This window comes from Aulonocara stuartgranti (genome assembly GCF_965226115.1).
Source record: "Aulonocara stuartgranti genome assembly, chromosome: 14".
Classification (NCBI taxonomy): domain Eukaryota; kingdom Metazoa; phylum Chordata; class Actinopteri; order Cichliformes; family Cichlidae; genus Aulonocara; species Aulonocara stuartgranti.
In genome coordinates, this window is record NC_138950.1 from 14,311,438 (window position 1) to 14,338,488 (window position 27,051).

The 27,051-nt window shown below is 44.4% G+C and overlaps 3 protein-coding genes across 3 annotated transcripts in view; all 3 read right to left on the minus strand.

Annotated features, from left to right (window-relative positions):
* Window positions 1-415: 415 nt before the first annotated feature.
* Window positions 416-12,434, minus strand: LOC309686986 (vomeronasal type-2 receptor 1-like; the record flags this gene model as incomplete). Its single annotated transcript, XM_082501654.1, has 16 exons — window positions 416-1,472; window positions 1,555-1,678; window positions 1,761-1,988; window positions 2,415-2,690; window positions 2,772-2,978; window positions 3,180-3,449; window positions 3,632-3,718; window positions 3,805-4,099; window positions 4,345-4,491; window positions 5,449-5,504; window positions 5,898-5,969; window positions 9,785-9,935; window positions 10,139-10,250; window positions 10,412-10,831; window positions 11,369-11,477; window positions 11,973-12,434. The coding sequence occupies 16 exons, from the start codon at window positions 12,432-12,434 to the stop codon at window positions 562-564; spliced, it is 3,927 nt and encodes a 1,308-aa protein (XP_082357780.1). The 3' UTR covers window positions 416-561.
* Window positions 12,435-17,499: 5,065 nt separating this feature from the next.
* Window positions 17,500-21,348, minus strand: LOC309688163 (histone H1-like). Its single transcript, XM_082503655.1, has one exon. The coding sequence runs from the start codon at window positions 20,596-20,598 to the stop codon at window positions 20,131-20,133; it is 468 nt and encodes a 155-aa protein (XP_082359781.1). The 5' UTR covers window positions 20,599-21,348; the 3' UTR covers window positions 17,500-20,130.
* Window positions 21,349-24,818: 3,470 nt separating this feature from the next.
* LOC309688124 (extracellular calcium-sensing receptor-like) overlaps window positions 24,819-27,051 on the minus strand; it is a gene marked incomplete at its 3' end in the record, with an annotated part of 58,276 nt that continues 56,043 nt past the window's right edge. Inside the window, exons 7-9 of the mRNA XM_082503600.1 lie at window positions 26,026-26,253; window positions 25,813-25,936; window positions 24,819-25,729 (exon numbers count right to left, since the gene is read on the minus strand). Of these exons, the coding sequence (XP_082359726.1) occupies window positions 24,819-25,729; window positions 25,813-25,936; window positions 26,026-26,253 (1,263 nt within the window). The remainder of the gene's footprint in view (window positions 25,730-25,812; window positions 25,937-26,025; window positions 26,254-27,051) is intronic.

Consider the following 27,051-nt stretch of genomic DNA (forward strand, 5'->3'; position numbering starts at 1 on the left):
ATTCTCTGTGCAGCAATTTCAGAGACGGATCGCAACAACCACTCATTAAGATCGTCGAGAAATCTGTCCCTTTCTGGCAACTGTGGAAACTTCAAATAAGAAGAATAAGAATCCATATGTAATGGTTTGTTTATTTAGAGAAAGTAATTCTGTATTATGTATAAGGCTAAATTTAATCATGGTGAGCCACACACGTGCATTGGAAAAGTATAAATGATTCACATTTTAACACAATCATGAAAAAAAAATGTAATAGAGTTTCAATAGAGTACCTAACTGTTTTTAATATGTTCTCCTAACTGTTTTACCATGTTCTCACTTTCATGGTGTGAATGGAAAGAATTTTTTTAAAGGTTCAATATATTTGGTTAAATGTATAATATGTAATAATTTGTTTTTCTGCATTAACTTTTCTGCTACATATGGAAAAATATTGTGATTCAGTCCCACGGGAAATTATTGCTTTTTTGGTGTTGAGTTCTGGTCTCATTAGGATTATGCAACATTTGGGTCCAAAAAGTGTGATTAAGAACTGCTTTTCTAGTCTATGTGGAAAAATACTTAAGATTCACTGCCACGACCCATTATAGCCTTTTTTGTGTTCAATTCGGGTCTCATTATTATTATGTAACATTTGGGTCCAAACAGTGTGATCAACAGTCCAAAACTTGAGGCCAGGATGGCAAATACCTCCACTGCATCTGCATAATTTCCTGGTGAGCTGATATAAACAGGAACAAAGGCCACCCACACAGCACAGAAGATCAGCATGCTGAATGTGATGAGCTTGGCCTCATTAAAACTATCAGGGAGATTCCTTGCCAGGAATGCAATTAGAAAACTGAGGAAAGCCAGAACGCCAATATAACCCAGTAATACTGCAAAACCCAAAGTGGACCCAAATGCACACTCATAAACAATCTTATCATTTTGGTATTGGGTGTTTTTATGTGGAGTTGGAGAGGAAGAAACAAGCCAGGTAGTGCAAATGGCTGCCTGAATAGATGTAAGAAACAGAACTGTTCCTCTCTGCTGCATAACACCAAACCACTTCAGACTGGTTCCCCCTCCTGGCTTGGAGGCTTTGAACACAGCCAGAACAACCATGGTTTTTACCAGGATGCATGAGACACAAAGCACAAAGCTGATCCCAAATGCTGCATGTCTGAGTTGGCATGTCCACATCCTGGGTCGTCCAATGAACAGAAGTGAACACAGGAAACACAACTTGAGTGACAACAATAGCTGGAAACTAAGTTCTGAATTGCTGGCACGTATTATAGGTGTTCTGCGATGGTAGAAAAAGATCCCTAGAACAACAGCACAAATGAGTGTGCCCAGCAGTGAAGTTGCTGCCAAACAAATACCCAGAGGCTCATGGTAGGAGAGGAACTCTGTCTTCTTTGGAACACAGTGGTCACGCTGGGGGTTTGACCAAAAATCCTCTGGACAACTGGTGCACTCAAATGAGTCTTAAAAAGAAGAAGATGGTGAAATGCATATTATATTTCAAAGAAAAAAATAAATATGCCATGTTGAAAGATAAACACCTACTGCTTTTATTAGTAATTTTTCCCTCAGAACAAGGGATGCAGTCAAAACAGCATTTGGGTTCCGCCTTCCTTCTCACCATGTGGGTACCAGGAGGACAGCTCTCACTACATACTGATCGAGGTGGCTATTGGACAAAGTTAAACATTACTTGCCAAAATTACATATGCTATACATGTGACAATGTAAAAGTCTAAGAAACGTATAACCTTTTTCAAATCAAAGTTCCAGAAGATTTTGTCTTCATCAAGTATGAGTTCTTCACCTTTGAAAGTTGACCTTTTAACCTCACCCACATTCTGAACTTCAGTGCTTCCATCAGGGAGCCACAACCAGTTCATCACATCGTAAATTGGTATCACATCACCATTCTCATCAAATGACACTTGATCACCAAATGGTGTGGTAAAGTTCACCCTTTCCAAGTAATAAACAAGCTGTTAAAAAAATAAAATAAACTATTGGACTCATTATATTTAAATATAGAAATCAAGGTATTTCACTAATAACCTGTATGTATGTGTACATAATAAACAAGCTGTTAAAAAAGTGATTCATCAGAAATAAATTATTTTTCACATTGAAATAGTGGCATACTATTCAGAGGTCATTATGCCTATTTTATTTAAATATAGAAATTACAGGAAGAACAAGTTATATCACAAAAGGTCAATGATCTCTCCGATCTAAATATACGAAGCACTACACTATCAGGAGTACAGAAAATCCTTTTAGCTCCTTCCAGCTGTTTAACCAGTAAAACATATGGCATTTTGTTTAATCCCACAGGATGAATGTCACCCTGAAAGTAATTACAAGCAAACAATTTGTTTAGTTAGGTGGACTGTAAACTGATATCACACCTGCCATGGCTCCAGTGACTGCAAAGCACCACAGCTGTTCCCACTGAAAGGCCCTCTTCCTGGCTTGCACCGTAGCATGTCATCAAGGGAATATGCCAGGGCATAAACAGCTTTGTACACGTTATACTCAGGCCGCAGGTTGGTAATGTCCAAGAACTCATTGTCCACATTTTGCAGCTTTTCCTGTCCAGTGCATAATGCACCTCCACCTTCCAGCCAGCCTGGTGGAGCTGGTGCAAATCTGCACTGAAATGTGAATTCCCAAAACTGATTCACCTGAAATATTTAGATTTTATAAATATAAATTATGATAATATCTAGTTCTTGCACATACCATACTAAATGTAAAAACCTCACCATGCTATTTCCATAGCTATTGTTGTAATGTAGAGTGGGATGTATTTTTAACAGGAATTCCCTGAGCCCTGGTATTTCCCCATGGCGAATGGCAATACCCAGTGTACCACCCAGGTATGGCATAAGCTGAGGTGTTTGGAGCACAGCAGCTGCTGTCCAGGCCTCACTGGCCATCCACTGTAGGCCTGTTACATTTTGCGTCACTACCTGTGCATTGTAATATACCAAATATTGAAACTGGCAAATACTTTAGGGACATTATCATGCCATTGAATTGCTTCTCTTGCAAAATAATTCCACATGATTTAATTTCTTTACTCATTCACACAAACATACAAAATGTTTTACACACTATAGTTAATTCAAATCTTTATAATTATTAATAATAAAATTGTTGTAAAGCCAGACCTCATTCATAAGGTTTAGTATGTGACTCTCATATGCAAAGACAATTACAACTCGAGCTGTGGATTTTTTCATGACATTCACAATCCTCCTGACTTCATCTGTGTTTTTGTCCCGAGGCAAAACCTCAAAGTACGCCAGGCAACCTTCACCAGACCGACTGAGCTCAGATTGTAAGGATCTTGCTGCATTATGTCCATAATCATCATTACTGATGAGCAAACCTGCCCAAGTCCAGCCAAAATGTTTTAGAATCTGGATCATAGCACGTACCTATGTGAATACAGATTAGAACAGGGGTGCATAGTCTAGAAAAATCTTTCATTAGAGTTACTTTTCATCAGCTTTACAGCACATCATTATGTATTCTGTTGGAAAACAGGTATTCATCAGGTATATCCTTAAATATACTTTAGTTCTTTATTTTTTATTGCTTTAATTTTGGTGATGTTTACCTGGAAAGCATCACTTGGTATTGTCCTAAAGAAGGATGGATACTTTTGACGATCAGTCAGACAGGAACATGTGGCAAAATAACTCACCTGTCAAAAATGCAAGCTTTATATTGTATTAAATATACAGTTAATTCAACCAACAATAACATGCTATGGTTAAACTGAGAACTTACCATAGGTACTCTGTACAAACCTAAGACGCTGGAGATAGCAATAGAACGTGTAGAGGAAGAATCACCCACAATCCCTATGACTAGAGGATTTCCAGCACATGCATGATCCAATATAATTTGTTCCTCTTGACCATTGACTAATGACAATGCTCCTCGGAATCCAATTCCAAGTTCAGCACAGTTGTCATAAAGACTGTATCCTAAAGTCACATTAGGTAAAAGTTCAGAGTTTTTGTTGATTTCATCAATAGCAAAAGCCATGATTTGTGCCAGCCTAAATCCTTGTACATAGAATCTAAAAAAAGAAAAAGTTAATTATTGTAAAATAAAAACAAGATACTTGGAAAACGGAGTGCAAAATTAATTAACAAAAAAAATACAGACACTGAATGAAAACAATTAAAAGGACATTTTAATGAAAAAATAACAGCAGACGGTCAAGAAACTTGCATGATGATATTAATACTTTAGTTATAAAATACAATGGAACTCATTTCCCACAATTTTTTCTTTTCTTCATTCCCCCCTGGCCATACTTACCCATGACATGTAGGCTGTTGTGGTTCTGAGATAAAAGACAGGTCAGGAACACTTTTAAAAAAATGGACTGGAAACAGTCCACCCAGAATTACATCTCCAGTCTTGTGCACCCCATTTAGATGAAATTCTCCTTGTAACTGACAAGAGCTGGGAAATACAGAAGATAATAAAGCATAAGAAAAGTAGAAATATAGTAAAACAAGCAAGAGCAAATTGGTTTGAAATAATAACCACATGGCAGCTTTCTGATTTTCTGAGCCTAGTAATCAGGTTTTATTGTTTTGTCATTCCTTTTTATTGGAATACAGTGTTAGATAATCTTGCAGCCCACCCATCTGGGAAAAGGGGGCAGGGCAGACTTAGAAAACAGTAAAAGTGAATTAGTAGATAACAAGAACTTTGTTTTGTGTGTGTGTTTTGTTAATTTCATTTCTTTTTAACAGATGTAAAAGATTACTGAATATTTTTATGGTTCAACAAATGTATGAAATACACATCAAAAATATGATTCATGTACAGCAAGGTTTATGATGAAAATACCTTGTTAAAATAAAATATTAAGTCAAATCTAGCTGTCTTGGACTATAAAATTTCCATATTGTCAGAATTTTTTTTTTAATTTGTTCTTTTCACACAAAAGGAACCTATGCACACAGTGTTCCAAGACAAGTAAGTGTTTATTGTCAGAGTTTTTCATGATTTCTGCTTGGGCATCTCTCCAGTTGCCTCCACTCTGGCTCAGCTAGCACAGCTCTCTCATCAGGTGCTGGCATCCTACTCAAATAGGGGAGGTATGATTAGATGATGGTTATCAGCTGTGTAGGTTAGCCTTCCTGCCACCACAGCCTGTTTCCACTGCTCCACCCCTCCCCTGCAAAACCCCAGTCAAGGCTGAAGCCAGAATGTGGAGTTTATCCAACTTAAACTAGCATGTCCAGGGTCATGGGCCGTGGGTGGCGAAGCTCGACGAATGGAACAGTGGTGCAAGAGTTGATGGAGGAGAGGCATTGTTTTGCAGGTGTAGTCAAACAGGAGGGGGGAAGAGGAGGCCCGGGTGAGTCCAGAAAAATAGTGATCCGAGGCAGGGAGACAGGCAAGCCAGACTGTGAGGACTGGCCCTGGGACTGAGCTCCTCTCTTTTTAACTGGGTCCTGGACTTCCTGACCAACAGACCACAGTCTGTGAGGATCCACAATGTCTCCTCACCTTCCAGAGTCCTCAGCATTAGCTCCCCGCAGGGCTGTGTGCTAAAGCACCTCCTGTTCACACAGCTTACATATGACTGCTCACCCAACCATCCAAGCTGTCATATTGTAAAGTTTGCAGACAACACAGCTGTGGTTGGTTGCATCACAAACAATGATGAGACCGGCTAAAGGAAGGAGGTGGAACACTTGGAGGACTGGTGCAGGCAAAGCAATCTCTGCTTAAATGAGAAGAAGACGAAGGAGATGATTGTGGACTTCAGGAGGGGAACACACACACACACACCCCTGCACGTTAGAGGATCTGCAGTCGAAGTAGTACCCAGCTACAAGTACCTGGGTACGTACCTGGATAGCAACCTCACCTGGAAAAACAACACTTCCAGCCTGATCAGGAAGGCTCACCAGAGGCTCTACTTCCTGCGGAGGTTGAAGCGTGTGGGAATGGAGAGCTCAGTCCTCATCTCCTTTTACAGATGTGCGGTAGAAAATGTTCTGTGCTCTGGCATCAACGTGTGGCACGGAAAATGCACTGTGGCAGAGGGGAAAGCTCTACAGAGGGTGTTGAAGGCTGCACAAAGAGTTGTCGGAGGCAGCCGCCCAACCGTCACAGACATATAAGCCTCCAGATGCAGGAAGAGGGCCACCTGTATCATGAAGGACCCCACTCACCCAGCACACACACTCTTTGTCCCGCTCCCCTCAGGCAGGAGGCTGAGGAGCATTAAATGCAAAACCACCAGACTGAGAAACAGCTTCATTCCAGAAGCTGTGAGACTTCTCAGTGCATAATGGACAAGAACTGTTATTGTAGCACCTTAACCACTACTTGACACTTATTGACACTGTAACTTTATCAATGCATGTCATCATGCCCTTTGCAGCTAAAGTATTTATTTACACCCATATTTATACCCACACTCTATACCCATACTCCATACTGGTACTCAGGTTGTTGCACTCTACTTATGGTATTATTTATTGTATTGTCTTATTACTTGTCATTTCTGTTTGTTAAAAAAAAAACAAATAACAACCCCCCCCCCCCCCCAACTATTTATTTATTACTTTAAAAAAAAAATTCTGTTTCTTCATTATTTTTGTTTCCTTTCACTCCAGGACCATGTATACATAATTTCATTCCACCTCATGTTAACATGTGATGCGAATGACAAATAAAGCTCCTTGAATGGCTACCAGCTGGTGGAGAGCAAGGGAGATCAGTGTCCAGGTGAGTGTGTCATGGATCGGCTGTGTGGCAGGCGGGAGGAGGACCCAATCGCAAGATTCACAAACACGGGGATGAACTCAAAAGCAGCTTTATTGCTGACAGGCAGAACATAGGAAATACAGAACTCAACTAAACTGGGAATCAATAAACTAACACTCGTAGGGAGACACAGGGAATCCACACAGCAATGAGGGAGAACGCGACGCCGAACAGAGGGAGACGCAGACAGAAATACACAGAGGGTTAACGAGGAAAGTGGGAACACACGGGGAACACAGCTGACACAGATAACCATAACGAGACAGGGCGGGGTGAACATAACACTGACGGGAGACGGGCAGAGTCAAACAGGAAGTACAGAGGTTCAGACAGGAGGAGAGAGAGCACGGGGAAAACACAGACATAACGGGCAGGGGAAACATGGAATAAAACATAAGGAGAGACGAGGGCTCACAGATACACAGAGGGGCACACAGGGGGTAAAAGCCACGAAGGGAAAACACACAGGGAACAACATAACAGGGCAACTCAGGAAACAGAACCTAAACAGGGAACTAAATACAAAAATACAAGAGAACTAAGAATACTGGGCCAACACGGCCCAGGACCATGACATCACATGACATTCTTACTTGGCTCTCGGTGAAGGCGGTCGCACTTTTCTCCTCTCCTCCTTCCCCTTATCTTCCCTGCTTAGCCTCTTGTGTCCTGTCTTGTCTCGCGTGCACTACTTTTCCCTTGAACAGTCTCTCACTGTCGTTCTCTAAAACCTAACAGAGAATTATGGATTTGATCAACTGGTCTCTGAACGCTATTGACACCCTCTTCTCAACGAGTGCCCTGGAGGGACTTTCCCTGCCGGATACACGATGGATGGGTGGCAGACCTGGAGGATCTTGTGCCTGGCGGGACTGTCTATCGAGGACGCTGAGGATATCTACCTATTCGGAACCATGATAACAGGGTTCTTGCTGATCGGAGCTGGCTTGGCCCTGACTTATCGGAGAAATAAGAGAGCGGAACCAGCTGTTCAAACCCCCCCTAAGCTGACCGCTGGAATTGAAGCGATGGGACGAGGCGCGGCCTCCCACACCGAACGCAGCATGGTCAACACCTTGGAGACGCTTACAGCTGCCGTGAAGACTCAAACTAACACCATTGAGCGTATGATGGGATACATCAGAGAGGGGCCTGCTCACAATAACACCCTTGAGCGGAAGTTGGATAACATCGCAGAACGGCTCACTGCAGCTGTGGGGTCTCAGAATCAGAAGAATGACAACACCACGGAACAGAAGCTTGATACCATCATGGGGAGGCTCGCAGCGCTCCAACGGGAAATCGAGGCCCCAGTGTCAGAGTGCTAAATTCGCTGCTCGCATAAAGGAGAAATCAACAATATTCTACATTTGGACACCATGGCGCCAGCTGCTCAGGCCCAAGGCTGGAGCACACCAAAACAACTCCCTGATAACGACTGTGTGATGACTATTCTTCCCATCCCATGAAGGACACCTGGATCGGCTGGAGGACTGTTTATTTAGCCTGATAGGCCGAAGGACACTGTCTCCGCTGAACTCTGGACACGCACACACACACTTACACTGATAAGCACGCACTCATCCCCCTCCCTTCCAAACGCCTTCGATGCTTGTTCCTGCGGGGGAAGACAGCAGGTCTGTGTGCCGCGCTGAAATGATAGCATGGTGCAGGACGACTGCTGTGTTCCTTCGGATTACCCCCCACCACCCTATCCATCCCCTGTGGCTTGTCATGTGCTCTGATGTTGTGATGTGGACATTAATGTGCTCTCTGTGCAGAGGAGTTTTTTTGTTTCCTGTTCTCATGCTGTCCTCCCATAGGTTGCCCAGCGTGTGAAGAGGTCTCTTTTTTTCCTCTTGTACTCTTCCCATTGTTGTGTAATTTTTTCAGTGTTATTCTCCCAACGCTGCCGATCTCCGACTGTATTCCCATGTGATGTCTTTGTTGTTGTGTGTGTAAGTCGGGGGGGGGGGTCCTATTCCTCTGTGGGGGCAACCTGCATATGGCCAATAAAGCATTCATTCATTCATTCATTCATCACCCCCCCCCCCCCCCATAAGGGCTGGCTCCAGACAGCCCAAACACAGGAAAACAAAAACCAAACAGAAAACGACCCAGGGCGGGCGGCGAGGGCCCAGGACGGAGGGCTCGGAACAGAAAACAAAAACGAACAGAAAACACAGGAGCACAAGACCATAGTTCAAATAAAGTTCAGGGGGCCGACCCAGAGCCCACCGGCATAAAAGTTCACGGGTCACACGGTCGGGGGGCCGACCGGGCGGGTGGCACAGGTGACAGAGCTGGTCCGGAGGCCGGCCGCGCGGAAGGCAACGGCGGCGGCGAAGGAGACGACTGAGCAGTTCAGGAGGCCGGCCGCACGGAAGGCAGCGGCGGCGGCGAAGGAGACGACTGAGCAGTTCAGGAGGCCGGCCGCGCGGAAGGCAGCGGCGGCTCTCCAGTGCCAGGTGTACTGGCCGAGGCCCGGTGGGCACAGGACCAGTCGAGGCGGGACCAGTCGAGGCGGGACCAGTCGAGGCGGGACCAGACGAGGACGAAGACTCCGATGAGGCTGGGCCAGACGAGGACGAAGACTCCGAGGCTGGGCCAGGCGATGCTGCCGAGGCTGAGGCTGGACCAGGCGATGCTGCAGAGGCAGAGGCCGACGCCGGACCGGCCGACATTGAAGGCGATGCAGAGGCCGGACCGGGCGTGGGAGATGCGGGGGCCGGACCAGGCGTGGGAGATGCGGGGGCCGGACCAGGCGATGACGGGGCCGGACCAGGCGAAGCACAGGCTGAAGCTGGACTAGGCGAAGATGTGGACAGAGACACGGAGGCCGCAGCTAGCGTGGGTGAAGACACGGCTGCTGCAGACGTGGTCGAGGCTGCCGGTGAAGCAGCTGGTGGCTGAACGGGCCCCTCGGACCCTCCAGCGGAGATGAGGAGGTGCTGGCCGGGCTGACCTGAGCCGCCAGCGGAGACGAGGAGGTGCTGGCCGGGCTGACCTGAGCCCCCAGCGGAGACGAGGAGGTGCTGGCCGGGCTGGGCAGAGCCGCCAGCGGAGACGAGGAGGTGCTGGCCGGGCTGGGCAGAGCCGCCAGCGGAGACGAGGAGCTGCTGGAGGGGTCCTCCTGAACCCCCAGCGGAGACAGATGCAGAGCCAGCTGGTGCGGAGACCTTTGGCTCAGCGGACGCTAACTGTAGCTGCACAGGGCACACAGTCGGCTCGGGATGCAACGGCTGGGGCTGTGCAGGGCAAACAGTCTGTCCAACGTTTGTCAGTACCATGCAGTCCACAGCTGGCGGAGAAAGCTCACAAAGGCTCCCAGCTGAGGTTGGCAGTAACTGAACAGGTTGCTGAGCTACTAACTGTGCTGGTGACAGAGTTAATGACTGAGCTGATAACCAAACAGGCACTGGAGCAAGAAACTGAGGTGGTAACAGAACGGGTAATGGAGCTGCGAACTGTGATAAAGACTGGACTGGTGACAAAACAAGAAACTGTGCTAATAACTGAGCTACTGACTGCATTATGGACAGAAATGGCAGTTGTAGTGGTAGTTGCGCTTGTGGTTGAGCAGGTGTCTGACTCTGGGTTGCTTTCCTTCTGGGAACAGGAACGGGTGCTAGGCCTGGCCGAACACCAGCCATCCCCACCCGAGAAACAGATACGGGTGCAGGGACGAGCTGGGTTCTGGCTGCCTTTACCCTGGGGGCCGGTGTGGGTGCAGGAGCTAGCTGGACCTCTGTCGCTCCCACCCGAGGAACTGAGACGGGTGCAGGAGTCGGCAGGGTCACGGCTGACCTCACCCGGGGAACCGGAACAGGCACAGGCGACGGCTGGGTGTCCATCAACCCCACCCGAGGGGTAGGTACGGGTGCCGGGATGAACGGAGCCTCTGCCAGGCTGGGGATAGAAGCAGGGACCAGCTGGACCTCAGCCACCCTCACCCAAGGAGCTGATACGGGTGCAAGGGAGAGCTGGGCCCGCGCTGCCCTGGTTACAGGAACTGGAGGCGGAGAGCGGAGTTCGGGAGCAGTAACAGACACCGGAGAACTCACACAAGCAGCGTCTGGATAACCGGGATGTGAAACAACACTACACACAGTTGTACAGAACTTAGCCCGAGACGTAGCACACACAGAGTCCATGGAACTTGGCCGAAAAGCATGGCGCACAGAGTCAAACTGACATGACCGGGGAACAGAAAAGTTAACCTGTGCAAACAGCTCTGCAGTGCTCAAACCTAAATCTCTTGCCAGTCCGAGTATAGCGAATGAAGCCTTGCGGCTCTTAACCTTAGCAGGCATTGAATACACAGTTTCAAGGAGTCCACGAGGAAAAACAGAAACAGTCTCTTGCTTAGCAGGCACGAGAGAAGGTGAGGTTACGCAGGTAGCATCCGAGTTAGCACTTTCGAGTTGTGGCACAGAAAAAACCACAGCCTGAGAAACTGAAGGAACCACACTGGGAGTCACAGACACAAGAGCTGGTTTAAAGATTAAACTGTTCGTAGCAGAGGAATGGCTAATAGTCTCTGTGTCACCTGGCTCAGGCAGAACGCTAGGCGTTGACGTTAAGATGGCTGGCTCAGCTACACAGGTCTCAGTGTCTCTTTGAGGAGCCAAGAAGGCAATGGCTGGTTGAGGAGTTGGCTGGGAAACATCAGAAATGTCTAAAGACAAAATAGGCTGGAACATGAAACAGTCACTAGGAGGAGCATTAGCTATAGAACACACGGTTTCAGGGGGTATGTGTTTCTCAGCATGCACTGTTACATCTAGAGCTGATGATACTGACTGTGTGTGGCTGAGCTCAGACTGGGAAACCTTAGAATCCAAAGGCTGAGCAAAACAGTTCTGCAGGGCTACAATGCTGGTAGCAGTATGTAGGGGAGTCTGGCGTGAAATAACAGTCTTAGGTTCAGTTAACTCAACAGGGGAAGCATTCATACCGGCTGAAACAAAGGAAAAACTGCGAGCATTACAAGAATCTGATGGCTCAGAAACACAAAGATCACTGGTGAGAGCTACGGCTGAATAATCTGACACTGAGGTGCCTCGCTGTACAGCGTCTCTGGAGTCCAAACAAAAAGCGGCGGAATTATCCGAGTCAGGTAACACAACGGCGGGGAAAACGGAGCCACTCACAGTAGTGCATGAGTTATGGAGTCCGGGATCCGAAGGCTCGGGCTGAGAGTGTGACACACGGTCACTCTCTCCCAGGGGTGAAAACTGCTCCGCTGCTCGGGAACGGCGACGGCGGGGACGCCGTTTTCTCCGGGAAGGGGGAGGAGACGAGCCGGGCCGCGAATCCGTCAGCAGGCCGGGCTGAACATCCTCCGGCTCTTCGTACAGGAGCGACTGCTCCGGGAGGACGCCTACAGTGGAGACGAGGAAGTCCTGGATGTGGGGGCGGAGCGCGCCGAATAGCCACGGGAGTCCGGACACCATCCGCTGTAGACGGACGGCTACGGTCTCCCGGTACTCACCCTCGGGCAGCGCCACCCACTCCTGACAGTGATACTCCACTGTATAAATCAGATCCTCCCGGAGGTCAGCGGAGGGGTTGTGAATCGCTGGGTCCATGTCGTGGTCGCGTTCTTCTGTCATGGATCGGCTGTGTGGCAGGCGGGAGGAGGACCCAATCGCAAGATTCACAAACACGGGGATGAACTCAAAAGCAGCTTTATTGCTGACAGGCAGAACATAGGAAATACAGAACTCAACTAAACTGGGAATCAATAAACTAACACTCGTAGGGAGACACAGGGAATCCACACAGCAATGAGGGAGAACGCGACGCCGAACAGAGGGAGACGCAGACAGAAATACACAGAGGGTTAACGAGGAAAGTGGGAACACACGGGGAACACAGCTGACACAGATAACCATAACGAGACAGGGCGGGGTGAACATAACACTGACGGGAGACGGGCAGAGTCAAACAGGAAGTACAGAGGTTCAGACAGGAGGAGAGAGAGCACGGGGAAAACACAGACATAACGGGCAGGGGAAACATGGAATAAAACATAAGGAGAGACGAGGGCTCACAGATACACAGAGGGGCACACAGGGGGTAAAAGCCACGAAGGGAAAACACACAGGGAACAACATAACAGGGCAACTCAGGAAACAGAACCTAAACAGGGAACTAAATACAAAAATACAAGAGAACTAAGAATACTGGGCCAACACGGCCCAGGACCATGACAGAGTGTGGCTATTGCAAGGTTGAATGATTGTCCAGGAAGCTAATGGGTAAGCAGATGTTTTGGCAAAGGCTGATTGCTGGTCTTAAATACTGCTGGCTCAGTCAGTCTCAAAATGGGAGTGAACATGATAGACTTACACTGGTTCTAAATGAGAAAACTCTTTAACAGTTGAATTCACTGAGGCTCATTTATCACAGCACAAAATATATAAAATGAGGCAGCAGTGAGGCAGCAGAAAAAGTTACAAATCTGTTACAAATAAGTCCTGACTTACAACACAACAACAGCTGTGGAAACAACATGGTACTACTACTACTATAGTAGTTGCAAGAATTTCTTAATATTATTGTTTTTAATTTAATTGTTTGTAACATTTTCAATAAATTTCAGGTGAATCACAAAATGTTTTACACACTATAGTTAATTCAAATCTTTATAATTATTAATAATAAAATTGTTGTAAAGCCAGACCTCATTCATAAGGTTTAGTATGTGACTCTCATATGCAAAGACAATTACAACTCGAGCTGTGGATTTTTTCATGACATTCACAATCCTCCTGACTTCATCTGTGTTTTTGTCCCGAGGCAAAACCTCAAAGTACGCCAGGCAACCTTCACCAGACCGACTGAGCTCAGATTGTAAGGATCTTGCTGCATTATGTCCATAATCATCATTACTGATGAGCAAACCTGCCCAAGTCCAGCCAAAATGTTTTAGAATCTGAATCATAGCACTTACCTATGTGAATACAGATCAGAATAGAGGTGCATAGTCTAGAAAAATCTTTCATTAGAGTTACTTTTCATCAGCTTTATAGCACATCATTATGTATTCTGTTGGAAAACAGGTATACATCAGGTATATGCTTAAAAATACTTTAGTTCTTTATTTTTTATTGTTTTAATTTTGGTGATGTTTACCTGGAAAGCATCACTTGGTATTGTCCTAAAGAAGGATGGATACTTTTGACGATCAGTCAGTTCCTCTGAACCATTTTTGGGAATTCACATTTCAGTACAGATTTGCACCAGCTACATAAGGCTGTGTGGAAGATGGAGGAGCACTATGCACTGGAAAGGGGGATCAAGAAAATAGGAACACTGAGTTCTTGGACATTTCCAACCTCGGATCTGAGTACAATGTGTTTAACGTTGTGTATGTGCTGGCATATTCCCTTGATGACATGCTGAGGTACAAGACAGGAAGAGGGCCATTCAGGCAACACAGCTGTGCCACATTGCAAACACTGGAGCCACGGGAGGTGTGATATCAGATTACACTCCATCTGTCATGGTCTAGCAGTCCTCACCGGCCGACCTGCCTGTTTTGGTGTTTATGTTTATATTTCTACTCCCCTCCCATCTCTGTCTCCCTGTTATGTGTGTTTTGTGTGGGACTTGCATGTCCCTGGAAGTTTGGGTTCCGAGCGCCATCTGACCCGGAAGTGTTTCCGCGCTGGAGTCAGCCACACCTGCCTCTTGTAAGTCACTGCCAGCTGCTACATATTTTTTTTTCCTACTTAACCGTGTGACTGAGCTTCAGTTAACTCGCCTGTACAGCCATGGATTGCTTTGGGAAAGCAATCTTTTTGGCTAGTTAAAATATCTTAATAGATTACAGATTATACCTTTTGATAGGAATTAAAAATGAAATGAGATATCATTCAGGACAGATATGTTTGAGGAGGAATGTCCTTTATGGGATGCAACAGGGAGGTAGAGTCTACAGCCCAATCTGGCGTGGAGGTGTGGACAGCCAGATCTGGCGCCCCACTTCCCGCTCTCCTATCTATCTTGTCTCTTTTCTCTCTTACTTCTCACTATCACCTTTTCTATCCCTGTAAAGCAGTGTTGCCAACTCCTCAATAAGGAAAATCATTGTCCTAAAAGTCGCTAGAAGTCGCTTAATGACATTATTGCATAATTTGCATAATTGATTATGCTTATGTAATTGTAACCGACGCTGTAAAAGAGAGAAATAACATTGTAGAAGAGACATCAAGTGAGCAAAAAACACCTTAAATGCATTTAGAATATATTTAGAACTACAAATTAAATTTCTTTTAGCAATTATTGTTTTTTTAATGTCACAATTCCAACACTGCTCCTTTATCCAGGCTTCGGACCGGCAAAAGTGACCTGAAGTAGGAACTCTGGCCTGAGTTACTTTGTGTGTGTGTGTGTGTGTGTGTGTCTTTTTAAGTAGTTTTAAACCTATGATCTGATAGGTTTGTAGCATAAACCTATTCGCTGGAACGTTAAGACAATATAATTACACTGCAAGCAAGACACAAGTAGGCAAACTTCTTCATGGTACTCGTGCACGGGAGAGAACCGGACAACCGCTTGACTCCAGTTGGTCTCGTCCGTCCTCCCATACACTATCCTTTTATTGAGGTTACATGAATATGCATAGGTTCATTAACATACGACGTCTACATACAAACAAAGAGTACCTTGCCTGTGTGTGTGTGTGTGTGTGTGTGTGTGTGTGTGTGTGTGTGTGTGTGTGTGTGTGTGTGGGGACTGCTGATCAAAGGGTCAAACATCCTTGGTCAGGAAGAGGGTAGCCTCCCCCTCACCCTAGATGGTTCATCCTAGATAACACGGTGAGGAAGTCCTGCAGTTCATCTAAACAAAGAGCACTTAGACTAGAACAGATGCAACTACGTTAATCCTACCATAAAACAATAAGACACGGTATGACCTCTCATGCTCCCAAAGTGCTGTCTAATACACACAAAGTTTGCAGACTATCAAGGATCAAAACCTCTACCAATCTACAACTAATTACAAAACTCTAAGCATATATAAGTAAATATTTCTAAGCATAAATGACAATCAACAATACAAATCTAACATTTCCCCCCTTTTTGACCTTTATGCCTGAAAAGTTCCCAGTTATGATCACCTCATGTCTGACAGTTTCAATGCAAACATTTTTATACTCAGCATATGTCAAATCACCCTAAATTACTGAAAAGGTACACAGTTCAACAAATGTATTAGCAGTTATCCCATTCATTGAGCTCATCTCATGGCAAACTGCATCTTACGAGCAAACAAAGAAATTGTTAATTTAATAGTGAAAATAAAAAAGTAACATTTTCAAAAACATCTCAGCTTGGTAATGCTTCCTCCAGGTGTGCACATCACATGTCTCTCTGCAGAGTGGTTTGAGTTCTGCAGGGCGTCATGAATGTCTCTTCCAGTTGTTTCCATCGTTGTCCATAGGACCAGAGTCCAAATGTATGTAGAATAAACATTCAAACATACCAGTTGGTTTTGTTGTTTGTCAACATGGTTCTCAGCTATTTCCAAAGCTGCAGACCTCTCAGCACTCTAGTTTTATGGCCTCCCATTACCTCACTTCAGGCCTTCGTCCTGTGAGGGGGATATTTATGACTCCTTCATTGTCCTTCATTGTCCATACTCTGCAGAAAACACCTCTGTGGAAAGGGTGCAGGGTTGTCTTACTGCTATTATGATCCCAGCAGCCTTCAGAGTGTCATCGTATGCACAGTACAGTGGCACAGTGTTAGGTGATGTTCATAGGAAACTGCTGTTATCACCACCATAGCTTCTGGTTCCTGTGCTTTTCACAGAATCATGATGTCATCCTCGAACTCCTTCTACGCTGTCGATGGAGCTTGGCACGCTCCTCATCCCACGAGTTTTCATGTTCCAACGCTGCTGAAGGTTTAAGGCAGAGCACGTCGTACACCTTAGTCGTCTTCCTCAGCGTCAATATTGAATCTTTCATTGTATTTAAAATCTTGCTGTGGGAAGTCTCCTCTTGATTTCCTGGAAGCTTAGTAGCACAGCTCTCTGTGTGATGTCTGCTGTGCTGAAGATGATCTCTGATCCTCCTGAAGCCTCTCTCCCATCTTGTGGACGATCCTCTCCTCTATTTTGCAGGCAGTTTCATGGTCCTTGCTGTGGCTCCAAGGTCTGATTTCATGATGGGCCCCAATCAGCTTGATCTTTGACCTCAACCACTGCCTGGTCCTGTCAGCTATGCGCTTCTCACTGGGCCTCTGAAGATTTCTCAGGAGATTACTGCTGCACCTGTATTTCCTTGCTAGGAAGACAAACTATTTGGAGAGTATGTCAACAATCATCAAACCACATTCTTTAGTTCAGTGAACTTCACTTATAGGCCATCAAAGCCTCATCTGAACATGGGTGCACCACTTGCATAGGTTTAATATTTGTAAATAAAACGGCTAATCACACAAATCACTGCAACAATAATAAAAAACATTGTTTAATGTTAATCCTTGGACCCCTCCTCTTGACGCATGGACACACCCATGCGTCAACTCACCAAACCTGGATTCCTGTCTTAAAGAAAAAGATTAGCTAGATCATGTCCCAGGCAACATCAGGGCATCTCCTCTGGAGTAGCTCCGTAACCCTGCAATAAAAGATGTTAGCGTGTGTTGCATATTAAGGGCCTGCATACACACCATCACGGCCTGGAAAGCAAAATCTGGAAGTGAAATCAAACTTCATACCTGTAAACAATTGTATCATAAGAGTAATAAGCATTCAACATCAGCAAGACAAGTGTCATGTGCAGGTTTTCTCAAATCAGTAAACTACAATTATTTTCATAAGTCGCCTCAGACATGGATCATCCCATGTACTCAGGCAACATTAATGTAATCGGTGACTGCTCTTAAGCAAAGTCACTCCACTTATATATTACTATGGGCTCAAAAGTGGCCAGCTAATGAGCCCATATCAAACTATCCCAGAAACACTGTATCTCTTATTTGTTCTTCTCATGTCACTTGTCCGCTTCTGCCGAATCCTCTACACGCAGTCATAGAAAAACAAACATTAGCAATACACATTGACTGTGGTCAGACGGAGGTCAGACACAGGTCAACAGATTCCAGAGGTGCCATAAAAACACCATAAAGTCAACCCTAGCTGTGGAAAGAAGTAACACCAGTTCTCAACACAGGAAATTTCACACAGGTTATTCACATTATCAAAGTAACCTTCACATTTTCCCATCAACACAATGCAACAGCATCACCACTCATAACCTGTAAACACAGTTTTCCTCACACATAAACCCAGAAATCCTGTAGTAGGAAAAAACATCAACCAGTTGTCCTGGTATAAATCGCATCATCAATTCACATGAAGAACTGGCATGCTGTAAGAAAAGAAAATGCAAATATTAGCGCTTGCACAGGCGTATGCATACTTTGTCACAGTTATCTCTGTGAGCAACTCAAGCTAGTGAATGACACACACATAGTAAATTCACAGACACAGAAAATGGCATTTAAAATGTTAAATCATCACGCAACCTCGAGTGTTGCTGTCATCTTTCTGCTTCTGTAAAGGGAAGCACACACAGACTCATCTGCACCCCTGCCAGGCGGGGGTCAACTTCACACAGTCGTGTTACATCAGTAAAGTCTTGTCAGCTTTTGTCAGCTTTTACCAGTCAGTCAGTTTGTTTTCCTTTCACTCACTCATTCATGCATTCATTCTTTCTTTCCTTGCTGATAGTGGAACCTATCGTCGCATTTAGTTTCCACTCTCAGCAAAATGACGTCATTTCAAAAAGAAAAAGAAGAACTTTAGTTTGGATTACATCGCTGAATCCTTTTGGACTGGGACTGTCATTTAATAATTGTCCCAAATAAGTGGCTTTCTCCAGAGTCCATTTAAATGTGGAGAACTCACTTGGCACAATTTTCTCGACGACGTGTAGCGCTTTTAATTCCCGACGTGCAGATCTGCTTAAAGAACAGAGATTATCGAACAAAACTTTCAGTGCACTGTGAAAGTATCAAAATAAAAAGGCCTTGCTAAGTCATGACACAAACTCCTCATCAACTTCACAACAGGAGAAGAATCATCAGCTAGATTCACTCCAAACCAACCATCAGCTGCACCACTCACAACATAAGCCTAATGTCTTCTTTAACTTATGAGTTTAATCACCCGGTCTGTGCTCTTCACTCATTTAGGCCACAGATCTATTTTATTCAATTTTCCTTTTCCCTTCATCATAAAACATGTGACATGCTGTCATGCACTTCACAAAACAGTCTGTTCTGACGTATTCAGAGTTGTGTATCTAAATACAGGATTCACTCGCACATCAAAGCAGGAAACTCAGTGTTTTAGAGTCTCCACTCAACACACAACAACTCCAACACATCTCATTCACTCATACTAGAATTCAGTCACCTTTCATTAATCTAAAACCGATCAACTAATTTGCATATCAGCTATTAACCCACTAAGTTGACAGGACGACAGAAAAGCATGTTCAAAATAGTATCACAAAAGACAATTTCCCTCATACAGTAAATTACTTATGCTGCCTCAATCAAGCAGGAAGCTTCTCCCAATTTACCATTTTAACAACTAAATTTATTGTCTGATCACTGATTTATCAAACCAGGATTTTTTTTTTTTTTTCCCACAAAAGTTAAATTGTTGTCCTGCAACTTGTAGAGTCAATTTTTTTCTTTAGGATAAATTCAGCATTTGATAACAAGTGTCTGCTAAATTGACACTATTTTAACACTGATGAAAGATAACAAGCTAATTTTCATTACATGTGTTTGTGTTATTAGGCAGGTCTAATGCATGTCTGTGGAGCTGCATCTCCAGCAGAGCATGTTCTTAAAGCTGCCTTTCCTACACATTTCTCTGCTATTATTTAATCATTTCTTAACTAATGTGCTATGAGTCTTCATGAGTCATTTTGTGTTTGGAATTGTTAGTAGGGTTAATGCATGTTCTGCTTGTGTGTGTGTGATTTTGTATATGTTTCTATTTTCGCAATGTTTCAGACTCCGTCTCAATTTTCCAACTTAAGCAGTCAGTTTTCTTTTCCCCAGGTTTGCTAACCCAAATTTTGATTTCCCACATTAAATAATTCCTATGTGTTCTCACCTAGTCTTCTCACTCTGTTGTCCTCTCCCACTTCAACAGTCCAACAGCCGGCAGTTCTCCTTCAGCTTTGTCCTGTGTCCCACTGTCTCTTCTTGCCATTTTACTCCACAGGTGGCAAATGTCAAACTCCAACTGTTCAGTTCTCCTCAAACGTTTTCTTCACATGCACAGTGAAGTCACAGCCACTCTCACTATTGTCCTCTGATGCGGTTGACTTCGTGCTAGTGGCTGAAGTGCTGCTGCTGCTTTCTTGGGTGACTTCTTAGCAGCTGCTGCCGGTTTCTTGGCTTTGGCCGCGGCGGGCGTCTTAGCTTTGGTCTCAGTAACCCTGTTCATCTTGAAGGATCCGGAGGCCCCGGTGCCCTTGGTCTGCACCAGAGTGCCCTTCGCCACCAGACTCTTGATGGCGGTCTTGACACGGGCCTTGTTCTTGTCCACATCGTAGCCTCCGGCAGCCAGAGCCTTCTTGAGAGCGGCCACGGCTTTCACAATCAGCTCGCCCACGCTGAGGCCGACCTTCTTGGGCTTGGAAGTCATCGTCTTCTTCTTCTTGGCCTGAACCTCGGCGCAGGGCGTGTTTATGATGGAGCCTTTCCCACCACAGCGCTGGCACGTTGAACGCATCATGAAGGGTCCATTTCTTTCATGTCGCTAGCCGCATGTGGCTTGCCCGAGTCACTCAGTCCTTTTTGAGCATTTCAACATGCTGCCGCCGCAGACCCTGGCCTCAGATCCAGCAAGTTTAGCGCGCTGATCTCCAAAAAAGTCCCGAAGGCCAGAAAGACGTCAAATAAGTGTCTCGTGCTGAGAACTCAAACAAAAACTCCTCTTCACGCTGCCATCTTGCTCGCCCCTCCGTGAAATTCAACCAATCAGACAGGAAGATGGGTTTGCTTTCTTCTTCTGCTGCTGTTTATCCACATTGCTGCTGCTTTGCTGGGACTTTTTGTGCTCAGGACTTGCTGCTGTCTCTTTATCATGTTATTGCTTTGGAGCTGCATTCCTTATCTTCAGGGAGGAGTGAGCTCGCTTGTGAGGTTGAGAAACACATGGCACTGTAAATAAGTCAGCCAGAAACTTGGCCTGCATGTTTCCAATGATGTTAAACTATAACTTTCTTCCGACTGTTGCATGTGGAAAATTGATACAGGTCTGCTTTTCACCTGAAAGTGACAAACTAAAACATGTTCATTATTATCATCACTGCTTAATCAACACACATCTCTCTCTCTCTCTCTCTCTGTCTGTGTTTGTGTGAACAATCCTTTCTTAAAAGCAGAAAATGACATTGTAGTTGTTTTTCGGCTGATCAACACAAAACCTTTTTCCTATGATTATTTCTCTTCGTCTACAATGTAGTAATTTGTCTCTTTTTCACTCTTTTTTTTTTTTTTTCAATAGCTGGTGGTCTGCAAAATCACTGCTCTCACTCACAATCAGAGGCAATTACTTTTGCACAGTGCACAAAAACACTGATGTCAGACACATTCACACTCACTTTTTCATCTGCATAAATAAATCATATGGCTGGAGATAAGTGCCATGGTGATCCATAGGCATGATCACACATTTATTTAATTATTTTCAACCCAACAAAACAAATAAACAAAAACATGATGCTGATGTTATGAACACTCTACACACAAGTCAAGATGCAGGAAAACTGCTCACGGAAACGCTGCACACTCCCTGTTTCCCCCTCTTTGAGTAGTTCCCAGACAGCTCTTGATCTGATAACGTGTAGCTTGCTCATCAGCTCAGAAAAAAAAAACTGCAACGCAACATCACACAGTAGTTGCATGCTCTGCCCACAGCGGCAAAGTCTTACACTTTCATATTCAACACAGCTCCTCCATCATGTACTTTTAGATGTTTCATACAGGGTTGAGCATATTAGTTGTTTTCACAGGTGTGCTGTATATCTCAACAATGGTTCATAATAAGACGACAGTCTTCCACACAGGTCAAGTGCCTCTATGCACTTCATTAGTTTAAATATTTACCTATATCACTTCACCTCACATGTCATCGTACTGAATTTAAGCAACCACAAGCTTAATGTAGATTACTTTTAACAACTATCCACCTCAATTAAATCTATGGTCTGGCACACAGGCTGCTGTCGATCAGGGCAAGCTAAAGAATAAACATTGTGTCAGCAAGGGGTGGGGGGAAAGCCATTCACCAGAGCATATCTTAAGTGCTGCTGATGTGGGCTGGCCTTCTCCACAGCTCTCCAAGGCTGGTGTGTTTTCTGAAAACTTCTAACATTTGAATCTCTTCCATTTATAAGCCTGCGATTAACCGCACGGCTCAGGTCCGCGTGACCGCGCTCGCGTGAACCCGCGCAGCTGTGGAGCCGTCGCTCTCTCTCTTTTTTACATAAATACTTTGTGCTGCCAGGAGCAAAGTTCAGCACAAACGTCTGTCTCCCTCCGACTCACTCTTGGTTGCTTAGAAACCCATGATAACAACAACAGTCGGTGTCACAGACCACATGTTCTGCTCCGCACACACAACAACAACAACAACGACGACGACAATGACAACAACACAAAATAGGCCTACTGTCCAGCACAATCTGGACCCCGCGGAACTTCTCAACACCCCACTGAGCGGTGGAGAACTCACTACAGTACCCCACACAGCGGTCTGTATTTCGCCCCACTAAGACGGCGAACCAAAAAAAGTTCGAACTGCGCAACTCTGCGACTTAATGCTTCTGTACAAAAAACCCCACTGAGCGGCCTTGTACATCGCCCCACTTAGACGGCGAATTTTAGCCCCACTGAGCGGCCACGGACAACGCCCCACTGAGCGGCGAAGACGTAATTTTAGCCCCACTAAGCGGCCACGGACAACGCCCCACTGAGCGGCGAAGACGTACAGTTATAGAGTTGGACTCTAAACTTACTCGGTGTTGCTTAGCGTGTAATATCAGCCTCGAATCCCGCCAATCGCCATTCATCGAGGAGAAAAGACATACAGCGAATCCACAGGAACTTCCTGGCTGACGTCAGTCTTTCAGCGTGCCTCTCCTCCCCTCGGTGAATGCGATTCCAGGGCTCCGGCATCAAAGGACCAATTAATGATAGGTTTGTAGCATAAACCTATTCGCTGGAACGTTAAGACAATATAATTACACTGCAAGCAAGACACAAGTAGGCAAACTTCTTCATGGTACTCGTGCACGGGAGAGAACCGGACAACCGCTTGACTCCAGTTGGTCTCGTCCGTCCTCCCATACACTATCCTTTTATTGAGGTTACATGAATATGCATAGGTTCATTAACATACGACGTCTACATACAAACAAAGAGTACCTTGCCTGTGTGTGTGTGTGTGTGTGTGTGTGTGTGTGTGTGTGTGTGTGTGTGTGTGTGTGTGTGGGGACTGCTGATCAAAGGGTCAAACATCCTTGGTCAGGAAGAGGGTAGCCTCCCCCTCACCCTAGATGGTTCATCCTAGATAACACGGTGAGGAAGTCCTGCAGTTCATCTAAACAAAGAGCACTTAGACTAGAACAGATGCAACTACGTTAATCCTACCATAAAACAATAAGACACGGTATGACCTCTCATGCTCCCAAAGTGCTGTCTAATACACACAAAGTTTGCAGACTATCAAGGATCAAAACCTCTACCAATCTACAACTAATTACAAAACTCTAAGCATATATAAGTAAATATTTCTAAGCATAAATGACAATCAACAATACAAATCTAACATGATCCACCAAAAGTAACAGTAAAAGAAGAACAATTTAACCATAACATTGTTAACAAACTACATTAACAATTGAAATGGACAAAAAAGAGGCAATAGAAAAAACAGTGGCAATGTGAAATAATCATGGGAACTAGTCTTGTCCTTATTCAGGCTAATTGTTTTTTGTTTTGTGTTTTTTCAGACAACCCTCCACACACATAGGCTGTGCTGGCTCACAGAAAGAGTGGGCCATCCTCATTTTGGTGAAGATTCTCTATGGTAGGTTCAGCAACTGTAGCACTTGACTATAATGATCAAGCAGCTGATGTGCCAAAAAGCTGCAAAATATTATCAGCCAGCTGGTGTTCATAGCAAGCCTCACCAGACAGCTTCGGTCCATATCGGTTGTACAAATGGAATTAAGGTTCTGCAAGGTAATCCAATTTTTAAGTTTGCAATGATTGGAATGATGGATTTTAGTGCATTGATTTATTTTAGACAAAGAAAAATATGCATTTACCGCTGCTCCCGCCCTGTGTGTTACAGTCAGGGCGGGAGCAGCGGCTTTGCTCATGCGCAATTCACTTGCAGTTTGGACGCGTAGGGGTGAACATCTCCTGCTCTGACAGCAGCTGGGGGCAACTGCTACGTGAGGACTATCCGCTCCCTGTGAGCGCCTTGGTACGGGTGTGGTGCCTACGGCAGCACCCGCTGCTTGTTGAGAGTAAGAGCGATATGTGCTTTCACGTCAAAAAGTGTTTCTTAGTACACATCAGTTCCTGATATACAATAATTCCATAATTACAGATATGCAAATTAAACACAAGTATACTATGAATTCTGGGTGGATCCATATTGAAATGTTTTATTGAGAGAAAGTAATTTATAGTTTAATGATGTATAAGGTTAAATTTAACTGTTAAGAGTTAATAGCATTTGAGAAGTGTGAGTGCTTTATATTTTAACTCCATCATGAAAAAAAAATAGTAGTAGAGTAAAATAACTGTTTTTGCATCTTCTCACTTTCATGATGGAAGTGGAAAAAAGTTTTTTTCAAGATTCAGTATGTTTGGTTATATGTATTATTTATATCTATATATCTTTCTGCATGTAATTTTCTGTTATGTATGGAAAAAATATTATGATTCAGTCCCACGACACATTATTGCTCTTTTAGTGTTTAGTTCTGGTCTCATTATTATTATGTAACATTTGGGTCCAAACAGTGTGATTAACAGTCCAAAACCTGAGGCCAGGATGGCAAATACCTCCACTGCATCTGCACGATTTCCAGGTGAACTGATATAAACAGGAACAAAGGCCACCCACACAGCACAGAAGATCAGCATGCTGAATGTGATGAGCTTGGCCTCATTAAAACTATCAGGGAGATTCCTCACCAGGAATGCAATTAGAAAACTGAGGACAGCCAGAACGCCAATATAGCCCAGTAACACTCCAAAACCAACAGTGGACCCAACTGCACACTCATACACTATCTTGTCATTGTGGTATTGGGTGTTTTTATGTGGAGTTGGAGAGGAAGAAACAAGCCAGGTAGTGCAAATGGCTGCCTGTATAGCTGTAAGAAACAGAACTGTTCCTCTCTGCTGCATAACACCAAACCACTTCAGACTGGCTCCCCCTCCTGGCTTGGAGGCTTTGAACACAGCCAGAACAACCATGGTTTTTACTAGGATGCATGAGACACACAGCACAAAGCTGATCCCAAATGCTGCATGTCTGAGTTGGCATGTCCACATCATGGGTCGTCCAATGAACAGAAGTGAACACAGGAAACACAACTTGAGTGACAGCAAAAGCTGGAAACTAAGTTCCGAATTGCTGGCACGTATTATAGGTGTTCTGCGATGGTAGAAAAAGATCCCTAGAACAACAGCACATATGAATGTGCCGAGCAGTGAAGTTGCTGCCAAACAAATACCCAGAGGCTCATGGTAGGAGAGGAACTCTGTCTTCTTGGGAACGCAGTAGTCACGCTGGGGGTTTGACCAAAAATCCTCTGGACAACTGGTGCACTCAAATGAGTCTAAAAAGAAGAAGATGGTGAAATGCATACTTTATTTCACTGAAAAAAAATGAAATATGCCATGTTGAAAGATAAACACCTACTGCTTTTATTAGTAATTTTTCCCTCAGAACAAGGGATGCAGTCAAAGCAGCATTTGGGCTCCCACTTCTTTCTCACCATGTGGGTACCAGGAGGACAGCTCTCACTACATACTGATCGAGGTGGCTATAGAACAAAATTAAATATTGACTGCCAGAATAATATTTACTGTACATGTGATAAAATATAAATGTCTGAAGAAACATATATATAACCTTTCTCGAATCAAAGTTCCAGAAGATTTTGTCTTCATCAAGTATGAGTTCTTCACCTTTGAAAGCTGACCTCTTAACCTCACCCACATTCTGAACTTCAGTGCTTCCATCTGGGAGCCACAACCAGTTCATCACATCGTAAATTGGCACCACATCGCCATTCTCATCAAATGACACTTGATCACCAAATGGTGTGGTAAAGTTCACCCTTTCCAAGTAATAAAGAAGCTGTTAAAAGAAATAAAATAAAGTATTACACCTATTATAATTAAATATAGGAATTAATTAATCATACAAGGTATTTCACTAATAACCTGTATACATGTATACAGGTCAGTGAACTCTCTGGTAAGTGACCTGGTATACAACACGTTTTACACAGTATAGTAAATCAAATCTTTTTTAGTCTGCTGTGGCCAGTGTCATCCTCTATGCATGCTGGGACAGCAGGTTGAGAGTCGCCGATGCCAACTCAATAAATGAACCAACTCCAGGCCTCAAGGGCTGGTGTCCTGCAGGTTTTAGATGTGTCCTTCTGTGTCCAAAGATTGTTTAAATGTCTAAATTATCTCCCCAACATGGCAACAGTGGTTCCCAAAGTGGGGGGTGCAGAGCCATTGCAGAGGGGCGCGGAATGAATTAAAAAAAGAATGATTGGACACTGATAGCATAATGGACATGTTTTTTGACGGGTCTCTCACAGAAACGCAAGACAGAAGATGAAGCATCGCCAAATATGCTTCCAAACCAACTTCCTTCAAAGCCAAAGAAAAATATGATGAAGCATATCTCACCTTTGGCTTTACCTGTACAACGGTGGTGCCAAGTAAGGGTGGGTTTCAATGATCAATTTTGCGATCGATCTATTAAATCCTGAATTAATTTTTAAATATAAATGTCTATTGCCAGAAATGCCAGGATCTCAGGTTAAAGCTCACAAAACTATATCAACAACCACCAAACAGCTAAAACAGCAAATGAGTGCAGGTAAACGGATTCCACAGAAAGATGTAAACATAAAGTGCG